Genomic DNA, 14077 nt, shown 5'->3' on the forward strand with positions numbered 1-14077 from the left:
GGCTGTAAAGGTGCAAGCAGTTCCAGCTGGCTTCCCTTAGTTAGGATGCTGGCACAGGGGGGGAGGGGGGGGACTAAAGACCGGGGAAGAAGCGGGCTGGGTGAGGACGGAGCTGGATCCTGCGAAAGGTACTGACTTTTAATTTTTACAAAGGTGACTGGAGAAACGCTTTACCAGTCACATGACGAGGTGATGATGTCACTGCTCCCTCTAACCCCGGGTATTGTGCAATGACTGACAGAGAAAGGAGCCCTGGGGGGTCGGGACCACAGAATGGATAAGGTCACGATATCTCTTTAATTCTGGGGAAGAACGCTCCCCATAATATTGTATGGCGGCGGCGTCAGCGCATTTCTATGATCTTCACTCCCCGTAGAAGGGCTTGTTTCTCCTGGGAAGTGACGTCCTCCAGCCCATAGGGGGCAGCCTCTCCAGTATTCATAGTGATTGTTGTTATAGAGAAGAGAATATTGTATGGCGGCGGCGGCGTTATCAGCGCGTTTCTATGATCTTCACTCCCCGTAGAAGGGCTCGTTCCTCCTGGGAAGTGACGTCCTCCAGCCCATAGGGGGCAGCCTCTCCAGTATTCATAGTGATTGTTGTTATAGAGAAGAGAATATTGTATGGCGGCGGCGGCGGCGTTATCAGCGCGTTTCTATGATCTTCACTCCCTGTAGAAAGGCTCGTTCCTCCTGGGAAGTGACGTCCTCCAGCCCATAGGGGGCAGCCTCTCCAGTATTCATAGTGATTGTTGTTATAGAGAAGAGAATATTGTATGGCGGCGGCGTTATCCGCGCGTTTCTATGATCTTCACTCTCCGTAGAAGGGCTCGTTTCTCCTGGGAAGTGACGTCCTCCAGCCCATAGGGGGCAGCCTCTCCAGTATTCATAGTGATTGTTGTTATAGAGAAGAGAATATTGTATGGCGGCGGCGTTATCAGCGCGTTTCTATGATCTTCACTCCCTGTAGAAAGGCTCGTTCCTCCTGGGAAGTGACGTCCTCCAGCCCATAGGGGGCAGCCTCTCCAGTATTCATAGTGATTGTTGTTATAGAGAAGAGAATATTTGTAAGAACGTTAAATTAATAACTAATATTCTTATAGCTTCAAGGGCGTATCTGAATGAAGATCATTCATAGTCAGGTTGATTTGAAAATTACGTGTGAGTTTATTGTCACACAGGTGGCATCACAAACACAATGAAAAATAGTATAAAGTTCAGTTTAGCGTAGATGAAAATATCTGGAATTGGATCGATAGTATTGTAGCAAGCTTATGAAAGCATGTGAGCAGCATCAGGCATGTTGTCTTCTGAGATTTTCCAAAGTGATGCAGGAAGAAACAGGAAATGACGTTTGACTTCTGGCTTCAGCTGTTCTCCTAGTCAATATGTCAGTATGTCAGTGTTGTCTTTCAAAGAGGGTGCGAATAAGTGTGTCTTAGTTTAAGTGTGTATCAGTGTGTCATGTAAGTGTGTGGTGCAAATGTGTCCAGCCTTCTTTAAAGCAAAGCTTAAATATATGTTACAAGTGAACGTCATGACCTCATACGGCCCAGGCTTAGACCCTTGTATGGCAAATATTAATATCTGCTAGGTTCAGCAATATGAAGATCTTAGCACAGAGTCGTATGGAGTTTGATTGACAGGCACACATGTGACACTCTATACTTAGAGTAGTGTGCTTGATGATGCAATGTCATAGAACATATATTATCAGCTATAAAGCTATAACTTCATTAAGTAACTATATACTAATACATATTAGTATGACTAAGACTTCACTTAAACTAACTCTAAATAATTAAACAACAATATCAAATAAATAGCTAAGTTATGGATTATCTATGATTTTAACTTTAAAGCATGTAAAAACATGTCAGCTCTGACACATGAACTCTATGTGTATACTTATCTGTTAGCCTGCTGACCTCCTGAACTCATGTCAACTTTGGACATAGTAGAACAACTGCCTGACATTCAAATCTTATGTCATTCTCAAATTGGCTATCCGTAATGCTCAGTTTTGGATAGAAGAATTATGTCATATCAATTGATCAAGGTCATTCATTCATACCTAATTATTATGATTAATCATAAATCAAAATATGTTTTGCAAGCTTGCCATGAATTGCCGAATTATGAATTTGGAATAATATTCTAACAATCCCCCCTGAATTATGATTAATCATACTAAATCATTTAATACTCACATACATACATTCATATCTCATTTTCTCCACCTTGTATCAAACGATTGGACACGATATTCCTCAGAACTGAAGCAACTAGAAATTTTCCTTTTCCTAAATGCTTTACTCTTTACTTTTAACTCTTCTTAGATCTATCTAATCAAAATCTTACCAGAAATAATGGTATAGATTTTAAAAATGTATAACATAATGATGACTAATATCAATAATTATTAATAATAATAATAATGAAAATTATTATTATTAAAATAAGTAATAATGCAATAATATATTTCCATATATGTGCTCAAATAATATTTTAGCTCTTTGGAAATATACTTTATACTCTAAAACTTTCATAACTTTCCATAGTTCTATTAATGATATCTTTCTTAAGTTATGAACAAAAAATGTTCTATTAACTAGAATGAGTGTGCTAACATTCAATATGTGAATAAATAAAAATAAATAAAAATAATAATCCTAACTTCATGTGAACATTAATATCATAATAATTGGATAATCAAAAAATATATATGTATATGTGAACAAATGTTTCAGTCCTAAATTGTTTATCTATAGTAGATAGATAAAGTTCCTTCCGATTAATGTTTCTTCATGAAATGTCTTTAAAATTTCTTCAAGTTCCATTAGGTTAGAAAAACCTTGATGAATAAGATAAAATAGTTCATAAATATGAAATATAAATCTTTTGTCAAATATTCTTCCAAAAAGGATCTCTTCTTTAACTTTGAATTTCTCTTTGCTCTTTATAGAAGCTTGTTATCCTCCATATTTGTTTGATTTTAGATGCCATATCTGTAAAAGAGAGGCAGTATCATTGCTCAGGAATAAAATATTTATATTAATTCTTATACATTTTGATATTTTTCTCAACAAATATTAAAACATTATGAGACAATTACTTTGTGAATTTGTTAAAACTATATGTGAAATACTATCTCATATTTTCCTTCAAAGAGATTTTCTGTGTGACTATGTACTTCTATATACTTCTGTGTATTGTCCTTATTCTGACTAAAAATAACCTAAATTATAAAATATATGTACTGTGAGGTTTAGGTATGTCAGGACGCAATATTTCATTTTTCCGGTCATGATACAAATTCTATTTCTAACGAACAAAGTTAGATTTCATATCACCCCAGAGATGACAATGGACTATGCCTTTGTTCTCACCTCTAAACGATTAGAAATATGCGTAACTGTATTCTGTGTTGGAGTTCTTACTTTAGTGTCAGAGTGTTCTGCAAGTACTTCAATGCATTTCTCAGCTCTTACGCTGGAAATCTGAGATAAAGACTTCTCAGCTACAGCTGTATAAACATGTGCTGGTGTAAATTTCTGTTGATGTCTTTCGTTCCCATCTATCTGAATATGTATTTGTAATAAAGCTCTGAACCATAAAGGATATATTTTCTTAATTTCACTAAAATTACCTTCCTCAAAAATACCTTTTAATGAACAGTCAGGTGTCCGTACAATGGTTTTGTTTGATTTCACTATGCTCTCTGTAACTTTAATTGCATAGTAAACACTTAGAAGTTGCTTCACACCTGGCTCAAAAGTTTTTTCCAAAAATGATAAAACTCTGGAGAAATAGGCAATTATTTTCTCCTTACCTTCTTGTAACTGAAACAATGTTACTGAGATGGCATTCTCAGATACATGAGTTTTCAAAACAAACGATGTTTCAGAACAGACCTTTATTGTACTTAATGCTGGAGCATTCTGCAAATCTTTTTTCAACACTTCAAAAGCATTTTTCTCATTTGGACCCCACTGGTCAACTATATTACCTTTATTCCTTAAAAGATTATATAGTGGATTAACTTTTTCTGCGAAACAATGTACAAACTCTTTGCAATAATTTATTTTATGCAAAAATTTATGCAATGTCTTGTAAGTTGTTGGAGTTGGGATAACAGTAATATCCCTAACTGTTTCTTGCAACAATTGTCTCTTTCCTTGACTAATTTGCATGTGAAGGAATTTCACTTGACTTTTCATCAACTGAACTTTTGTTGTGTTTAATTTTAAACCTTCAGCTTGTAACATCATAAACAATTCAGACAAAAGAGCCATATGTTCATCGATATTCTGAGTACTCAGCAAAATCGTATCCACGTGCTGACAAATGCAATCTGGCCTAGAAAATTTAGAAAGTATTGTTGCTATAGTTTCATGAACTATACCATCACCAATACCTAGATCAGGTATTAATCGAGTGAACGTATAAGTCTCTTTTCTGAATGTGAACGCAAGTTTGTATTGACAACTTTTAGTTAAAGGAATGGAAAAATGGCTACCAGCGATTTCTAGTACAGAAAACACTTTGTTCTCAACATTCAAATGTAATTTTATGTTAGATTTATCAGGAAGAACTGGGCTATTTGTGATTTGTTTATCCAATGTTCTTACGTCAACTGATAAAGAATATGAATTATCAATATTTTTGATAGGCCAAATACAGTTATTTACCACTGATTTAGCTTTCTTTACAATTCCAAGTTGTACAAATTCTTGAATAATATCAGAAAGTGGACCAATTGATTCTGGTGGTAACTCACTCTGATCAAGAGGTTCTGGATCCTTTCCTTCAATATTTAATTCGGCACTTTTCAAAGTTCCAAAGTCATTTTTGAACTTTGACCACAAACTTGGAAAAGATTGTACCACTTCCTTTAAAGCACAATTTTCATCAATATCAGGCCACTTTTGTTCTGTAGACATATTGGTAACGGAACCAACATTACTGTATACAGAGGGATCAATCAGCACTGATTTGGGCCTAGATGGATCTTTCCAAATACTTCTATTAGCCAAATCAATCACCCACTTTTGTTTATTGATTACATCAATGCCAAGTATATTCTCTGCTTCGTGACAGACCCAAATGTTAATATTAGTTTTCACTAATCCAGGTACTTCAAATGTTACATTGGATACCTGTCTAGCAGTGGAATTACCTGTATTATTAAAACCCACTATATTACACATAGGAGAATTTGGTTTCACAGGTATGTTTTCTTTGATAAGGGTAATCTCAGATCCACTGTCTAAGAGACAATTAATATGTTTACCATTTATCAAACATTGTAAATATGGTCTCCCATTCTCGTCCAAAATAATTGGTGCTACATATTGTAATGGCAGAGAAATTGAATCCGGGTGTGATTCTATTTTTGGCAATGGCAATAAACCTTCTTTTTCAGTGACAGCTCCTTTTGCCATATTGTCTGAACTACTGTGAACAGTCAAATTACTGATCTGTTTGACTTCAGTGTCATAAGGCAATTCAGTCAAAATGTTATCTTGACATAAAAAATCAGGTTGCACAAAAGCTGATTTTTCATACTCCATATCTTTAGTTCTTATTTGTAAGTCACTCTTAAACTTAAAGCAATGTTTTTTCATATGGCCAAATCCATGACAGTAAAAACACATCATGGGGTCGTCTCCTTGACTCACTTGACTGCACCTGTCCTTGTCATTCCTGCTAAGACCTGTCGTTTCTGACACGTCTGTAGCCTGACTATTTTTGTCACATTGAATAATAGAAACCTCGTGTGCGAGACTGCTTTGATTCAATTGTCTCCTAATTTTGTCAATGAAACTTACTATAGCATTTAAATTTTGACGTTCCTGTACTATGGCCACTGAAGTTGGGTCAAGGTATTTAAATTTTTTTATGAAAGCCATTTTTAAACCTGGGTCAGTTTCATCATCTACTCCAAATATCATTTCATAAACCTTGCAAAATCTTGTTTTAAACCAAAATGGATCTTCTTCTGCAGTAGTCTGTAATAGGTCTAGCATTTCTATGGTCGGTTTTTGTTCACCGGTCATACATAGCAATAATAGTCGCAATCTATCTGTGGCGTCATTTTGACCTTCATCATCACTAACAAGTGAATGGATTCGTTTAGCAAAATTAACAGGAATCCACAACTGAAAAATGTAATTGCGTTGATCGTTTGAAAGATTAAAACGATCTGCAAACATTTCAAATAAATCCCAATTAGAAAATACAGTAGCCTCAACGTCATAAATAGGAAAGTCTTTTAGAACCTTCATCAGCTGATCATGAATTTGCAATTTAAGTTTTGCAGTCCTACATAATAAGTTTTTATGCTTCATTTCCATTTCATCAGTAGCATCAACATTCTCTATTTCCGAACTTTCCGGAAAATAAGATTGTAGCTTTGACTTGGTTTCAACCTTTTTGTCATCTGTATTTATTACAGCAATCTGTCTACTGTCATTTTGCAACTCTGGCAAAATATTTTTTTTAGATTTCTCTATTTGTTCCTCAAGATTATCTATGTAATTACACAAAATCTCACAGTTAGAACAACTGAGAGCATCCTGGGACACATTTTCATGTATTCCTGTGTTCTGTACATTATTTGTCTCTGTCTGGTTTAGTGTACACACATTTTTGGCAGGTAAAATATCAATAATCATCTTATTAAATATTCTTACCAATTTCAATACATTACTTATTTTCTTACGTAATTTATTCACAGTAAACCTGGATTTGTCTATCTGGACATTGGAATTTAAGCATTCTTGGTACATATACAACCACAAGTGACTGTCATTTGGATAAAAACACACATCTTTAAATTCTAGCTTACTATCTCTAGCTATTTCATCTATAAAATTCATAATTTTTTTTTTTTTTTTTTACTCACCGTTATTAGAAGGATTTCTCGTCATCAACCGTCTGTTACTGGACTGTTGTCCACATCTGACGCGACACAAACGCCTCTTGCTTGATAGGTTCTGAACCGTCTTTTTTCTCGAGACTTGAATATTCGCAAAGACTGCGCCAATCTCTCCCCCCCTCATCAAGGGTCGAGATTTCCGTAAAAATAGAGATAAGACAGTACTTTCTTTGGCTCGCCACTGTAAGAACGTTAAATTAATAACTAATATTCTTATAGCTTCAAGGGCGTATCTGAATGAAGATCATTCATAGTCAGGTTGATTTGAAAATTACGTGTGAGTTTATTGTCACACAGGTGGCATCACAAACACAATGAAAAATAGTATAAAGTTCAGTTTAGCGTAGATGAAAATATCTGGAATTGGATCGATAGTATTGTAGCAAGCTTATGAAAGCATGTGAGCAGCATCAGGCATGTTGTCTTCTGAGATTTTCCAAAGTGATGCAGGAAGAAACAGGAAATGACGTTTGACTTCTGGCTTCAGCTGTTCTCCTAGTCAATATGTCAGTATGTCAGTGTTGTCTTTCAAAGAGGGTGCGAATAAGTGTGTCTTAGTTTAAGTGTGTATCAGTGTGTCATGTAAGTGTGTGGTGCAAATGTGTCCAGCCTTCTTTAAAGCAAAGCTTAACCCTTTCACGCCGAGCGTACGCATATATGCGTCCTCGGCTTTCAGGGGTTGTACCGGGATGATGCCTGCAGCCGCAGGCATCATCCCGGTACCGTTGTTTAGAGCGGGCGATCGGCTTTCCAAACATAACAACCGATGCGGCTAAAAGCCGCTCGGTTGTTATGCCGGAGGAGCGGGAGGGGACATCCCCCCCCTCCCGCCGCCTCTCGCCGCTCTGACCGGGCCTCCCGTCCCACCGGGAGACCCGATCCACGATCCGGCGCCTCCAGCGTCTCGGCGCGCTCTGAAACAAAGCCGTAAACGGCTTTGATTCAGTGTGCGCATTGAAACCACGGAAGCGGCGTCATGACGTCACTTCCGGGTTTCTCGGCTGCCAATGGCGCCGGATTTAAAAAAGTACACAGTATTCAGAATCGCCGTTTTCGGCGATCTGAATACTTTGAAGTGCAAAGGAGGGCTCGGAGGTCTTTTAGACCCCCGATCCCTCCATAAAGAGTACCTGTCACGACCTATTGCTGTCACAAGGGATGTTTACATTCCTTGTGACAGCAATAAAAGTGATCAAAATGTAAAAAAAAAAAAAAAAAAAATGTAATATTAGAAAAAATAAATAAATAAATAAGAAAACAAAAAAAAAATTTTTTTAAAGCGCCCCCCTCCCCGCGAGCTTGCGCAGCAAAGAAAGCGCATACGGAAGTCGCGCCCGCATATGAAAACGGTGTTCAAATAACACATGTGAGGTATCGCCGCGATCGTAAGAGCGAGAGCAATAATTATAGCACTAGGCCTACTCTGTAACTCTAACCTGGTAACCGTAAAAAAAGTTTAAAGCGTCGCCTATGGAGATTTTTAGTTACCGTAGTTTGTCGCCATTCCACGAGTGCGTGCAATTATAAAGCGTGTCATGCTTGGTATCTATTTACTCGGCATAACATCATCTTTCACATTATGCAAAAAAATTGGGCTAATTTTACTTTTTCATTTTTTTAAAATTCATGAAAGTAAATTTTTCCCAAAAAGTTGTGTTTAAAACACCGCCGCACAAATACCGTATGACATAAAATATTGCAACAATCGCCATTTTATTCTCTAGATTCTCTGCTAAAAATATATATATAATGTTTGGGGGTTCTAAGTAATTTTCTAGCCAAAAATATGGATTTTAACTTGTAAACACCAAATGTCATACATAGGCATAGGCATGAAAGGGTTAAATATATGTTACAAGTGAACGTCATGACCTCATACGGCCCAGGCTTAGACCCTTGTATGGCAAATATTAATATCTGCTAGGTTCAGCAATATGAAGATCTTAGCACAGAGTCGTATGGAGTTTGATTGACAGGCACACATGTGACACTCTATACTTAGAGTAGTGTGCTTGATGATGCAATGTCATAGAACATATATTATCAGCTATAAAGCTATAACTTCATTAAGTAACTATATACTAATACATATTAGTATGACTAAGACTTCACTTAAACTAACTCTAAATAATTAAACAACAATATCAAATAAATAGCTAAGTTATGGATTATCTATGATTTTAACTTTAAAGCATGTAAAAACATGTCAGCTCTGACACATGAACTCTATGTGTATACTTATCTGTTAGCCTGCTGACCTCCTGAACTCATGTCAACTTTGGACATAGTAGAACAACTGCCTGACATTCAAATCTTATGTCATTCTCAAATTGGCTATCCGTAATGCTCAGTTTTGGATAGAAGAATTATGTCATATCAATTGATCAAGGTCATTCATTCATACCTAATTATTATGATTAATCATAAATCAAAATATGTTTTGCAAGCTTGCCATGAATTGCCGAATTATGAATTTGGAATAATATTCTAACAATATTGTATGGCGGCGGCGTTATCAGCGCGTTTCTATGATCTTCACTCCCTGTAGAAAGGCTCGTTCCTCCTGGGAAGTGACGTCCTCCAGCCCATAGGGGGCAGCCTCTCCAGTATTCATAATGATTGTTGTTATAGAGAAGAGAATATTGTATGGCGGCGGCGTCAGCACGTTTCTATGATCTCCCCCCCCCCCCGTAGAAAGGCTCGTTCCTCCTGGGAAGTGACGTCCTCCAGCCCATAGGGGGCAGCCTCTCCAGTACTCATAGTGATTGTTGTTATAGAGAAGAGAATATTGTATGGCGGCGGCGGCGTCAGCGCGTTTCTATGATCTTCACTCCCCGTAGAAGAGCTCTTTCCTCCTGGGAAGTGACGTCCTCCAGCCCATAGGGGGCAGCCTCTCCAGTATTCATAGTGATTGTTGTTATAGAGATCCTCATACACTCACAGATTTCATTATTCCTCCCATAGAGCTATCCATTCCACAGCCCTGTCAATGCCAAAGTAGTAAAAGATTATTACAAAATTGTGACCAATCCGATGGACCTGCAAACGCTGAGGGAGAACGTGCGCAAGCGGATGTACCCGTCCCGCGAGGAGTTCCGCGAACAGGTGGAGCTGATTCTGAAGAACAGTATACTATACAATGGTGAGTGATGTGTACTGGGTGTGGGTGGAGTCATAGACATGTACAGGATGTGGGTGGAGTCAGATATGTACAGGATGTGGGTGGAGTCAGATATGTACAGGATGTGGGTGGAGTAATAGAGAGATGTACTGGATGTGGGTGGAGTCAGAGATATGTACAGGATGTGGGTGGAGTCGGAGATATGTACAGGATGTGGGTGGAGTCAGAGACATGCACAGGATGTGGGTGGAGTCAGAGATATATACAGGATGTGGGTGGAGTCAGAGATATATACAGGATGTGGGTGGAGTCAGATATGTACAAGATGTGGGTGGAGTCAGAGAGATGTACAGCATGTGGGTGGGGTCAGAGATGTACAGGATGTGGGTGGAGTCAGAAAGATATGTACAGGATGTGGGTGGAGTCAGAAAGATATGTACAGCATGTGGGTGGGGTCAGAGATGTACAGGATGTGGGTGGAGTCAGAAAGATATGTACAGGATGTGGGTGGAGTCAGAAAGATATGTACAGGATGTGGGTGGAGTCAGAGATATGTACAGGATGTGGGTGGAGTCAGAGATATGTACAGGATGTGGGTGGAGTCAGAGATATGTACAGGATGTGGGTGGAGTCAGAGATATGTACAGGATGTGGGTGGAGTCAGATATGTACAGGATGTGGGTGGAGTCAAAGAGATATGTACAGGATGTGGGTGGAGTCAAAGAGATATGTACAGCATGTGGGTGGAGTCAGTGATATGTACAGGATGTGGGTGGGGTCAGAGGGAGAGATGTGCAGGGTGTGGGTGGAGTAAGAGAGAGAGATGTACAGGATGTGGGAGGAGTCACAGACAGATGTACAGGATGTGGGAGGAGTAAGAGAGAGATGTACAGGATGTGGGAGGAGTCACAGACAGATGTACAGGATGTGGGAGGAGTAAGAGAGAGATGTACAGGATGTGGGTGGAGTCACAGACAGATGTACAGGATGTGGGTGGAGTCAGATGTACAGGATGTGGGTGGAGACATAAGAAATGGCATATCCTAATACAATCTTCTTCCATGTTCCAGGACCCAAACACTCGCTGACTCAGATCTGTCAGGTCATGCTGGACCTGTGTGATGAGAAACTCCGAGAGGTGAGAACTTCCCATTCACACGACACCGATCCGTGTAATATGATGTGTGAGAGCGGCCCGACCACCAATGTTCACATATACAGACTCAGAGGATCCTGACTCCATCCTAGTGACACCTATAGACACAGAGGAACCTGACTCTATCCTAGTGACACCTATAGACAGAGGATCCTGGCTCTATCCTAGTGACACCTATAGACTCAGAGGATCCTGGCTCTATCCTAGGGACACCTATAGACGGAGGATCCTGACTCCATCCTAGTGACACCTATAGACTCAGAGGATCCTGACTCTATCCTAGTGACACCTATAGACTCAGAGGATCCTGACTCTATCCTAGTGACACCTATAGACTCAGAGGATCCTGACTCCATCCTAGTGACACCTATAGACACAGAGGATCCTGACTCCATCCTAGTGACACCTATAGACAGAGGATCCTGATTCTATCCTAGTGACACCTATAGACAGAGGATCCTGACTCTATCCTAGTGACACCTATAGACACGGAGGATCCTGACTCTATCCTAGTGACACCTATAGACACGGAGGATCCTGACTCTATCCTAGTGGCACCTATAGACACAGAGGATCCTGACTCTATCCTAGTGACACCTATAGACAGAGGATCCTGACTCTATCCTAGTGACACCTATAGACAGAGGATCCTGACTCTATCCTAGTGACACATATAGACATGGAGGATCCTGACTCCATTCTAGTGACACCTATAGACACAGAGGATCCTGACTCTATCCTAGTGGCACCTATAGACACGTAGGATCCTGACTCTATCCTAGTGACACCTATAGACAGAGGATCCTGACTCTATCCTAGTGACACATATAGACATGGAGGATCCTGACTCCATTCTAGTGACACCTATAGACACGGAGGATCCTGACTCCATCCTAGTGACACCTATAGACACAGAGGATCCTGACTCTATCCTAGTGGCACCTATAGACACGGAGGATCCTGACTCTATCCTAGTGACACCTATAGACAGAGGATCCTGACTCTATCCTAGTGACACCTATAGACACAGAGGATCCTGACTCTATCCTAGTGACACCTATAGACACAGAGGATCCTGACTCTATCCTAGTGACACCTATAGACACGGAGGATCCTGACTCTATCCTAGTGACACCTATAGACTCAGAGGATCCTGACTCTATCCTAGTGACACCTATAGACTCAGAGGATCCTGACTCTATCCTAGTGGCACCTATAGACACAGAGGATCCTGACTCTATCCTAGTGACACCTATAGACAGAGGATCCTGACTCTATCCTAGTGACACCTATAGACACAGAGGATCCTGACTCTATCCTAGTGACACCTATAGACACGGAGGATCCTGACTCTATCCTAGTGACACCTATAGACACGGAGGATCCTGACTCTATCCTAGTGACACCTATAGACACGGAGGATCCTGACTCTATCCTAGTGACACCTATAGACACGGAGGATCCTGACTATCCTAGTGACACCTATAGACACAGAGGATCCTGACTCTATCCTAGTGACACCTATAGACATGGAGGATCCTGACTCTATCCTAGTGGCACCTATAGACACGGAGGATCCTGACTCTATCCTAGTGACACCTATAGACACGGAGGATCCTGACTCTATCCTAGTGACACCTATAGACAGAGGATCCTGACTCTATCCTAGTGACACCTATAGACACGGAGGATCCTGACTCTATCCTAGTGACACCTATAGACAGAGGATCCTGACTCTATCCTAGTGACACCGAGGATCCTGACTCTATCCTAGTGACACCTATAGACACAGAGGATCCTGACTCTATCCTAGTGACACCTATAGACAGAGGATCCTGACTCTATCCTAGGGACACCTATAGACAGAGGATCCTGACTCTATCCTAGTGACACCTATAGACAGAGGATCCTGACTCTATCCTAGGGACACCTATAGACACAGAGGATCCTGACTCTATCCTAGTGACACCTATAGACAGAGGATCCTGACTCTATCCTAGTGACACCTATAGACAGAGGATCCTGACTCTATCCTAGGGACATCTATAGACATGGAGGATCCTGACTCTATCCTAGTGACACCTATAGACATGGAGGATCCTGACTCCATCCTAGTGACACCTATAGACACAGAGGATCCTGACTCTATCCTAGTGACACCTATAGACAGAGGATCCTGACTCTATCCTAGTGACACCTATAGACAGAGGATCCTGACTCTATCCTAGTGACACCTATAGACAGAGGATCCTGACTCTATCCTAGTGACACCTATAGGCAGAGGATCCTGACTCTATCCTAGGGACATCTATAGACATGGAGGATCCTGACTCTATCCTAGTGACACCTATAGACAGAGGATCCTGACTCTATCCTAGTGACACCTATAGACATGGAGGATCCTGACTCCATTCTAGTGACACCTATAGACACGGAGGATCCTGACTCCATCCTAGTGACACCTATAGACACAGAGGATCCTGACTCTATCCTAGTGACACCTATAGACACGGAGGATCCTGACTCTATCCTAGTGACACCTATAGACAGAGGATCCTGACTCTATCCTAGTGACACCTATAGACACAGAGGATCCTGACTCTATCCTAGTGACACCTATAGACAGAGGATCCTGACTCTATCCTAGTGACACCTATAGACAGAGGATCCTGACTCCATCCTAGTGACACCTATAGACACGGAGGATCCTGACTCTATCCTAGTGACACCTATAGACACAGAGGATCCTGACTCTATCCTAGTGACACCTATAGACAGAGGATCCTGACTCCATCCTAGTGACACCTATAGACACAGAGGATCCTGACTCTATCCTAGTGACACCTATAGACAGAGGATCC

The 14077-nt window shown here is 40.3% G+C and overlaps 1 protein-coding gene and 1 long non-coding RNA gene across 2 annotated transcripts in view; one reads left to right on the forward strand and one right to left on the reverse strand.

Annotated features, from left to right (window-relative positions):
* Positions 1-14077, forward strand: part of TAF1 (TATA-box binding protein associated factor 1) — a 127831-nt gene that overhangs the window by 95068 nt on the left and 18686 nt on the right. The window contains exons 29-30 of the mRNA XM_040334447.1: positions 9904-10081; positions 11131-11198. Coding sequence (XP_040190381.1) covers positions 9904-10081; positions 11131-11198 — 246 coding nt within the window. The remainder of the gene's footprint in view (positions 1-9903; positions 10082-11130; positions 11199-14077) is intronic.
* Positions 1143-7564, reverse strand: LOC120921938. Its single transcript, XR_005745014.1, has 2 exons — positions 6907-7564; positions 1143-3007 (listed from the first exon to the last, which is right to left on the reverse strand). It is a non-coding gene; the product is annotated as an uncharacterized LOC120921938 (long non-coding RNA).

This window comes from Rana temporaria (assembly GCF_905171775.1).
Source record: "Rana temporaria chromosome 9 unlocalized genomic scaffold, aRanTem1.1 chr9e, whole genome shotgun sequence".
Taxonomy (NCBI): domain Eukaryota; kingdom Metazoa; phylum Chordata; class Amphibia; order Anura; family Ranidae; genus Rana; species Rana temporaria.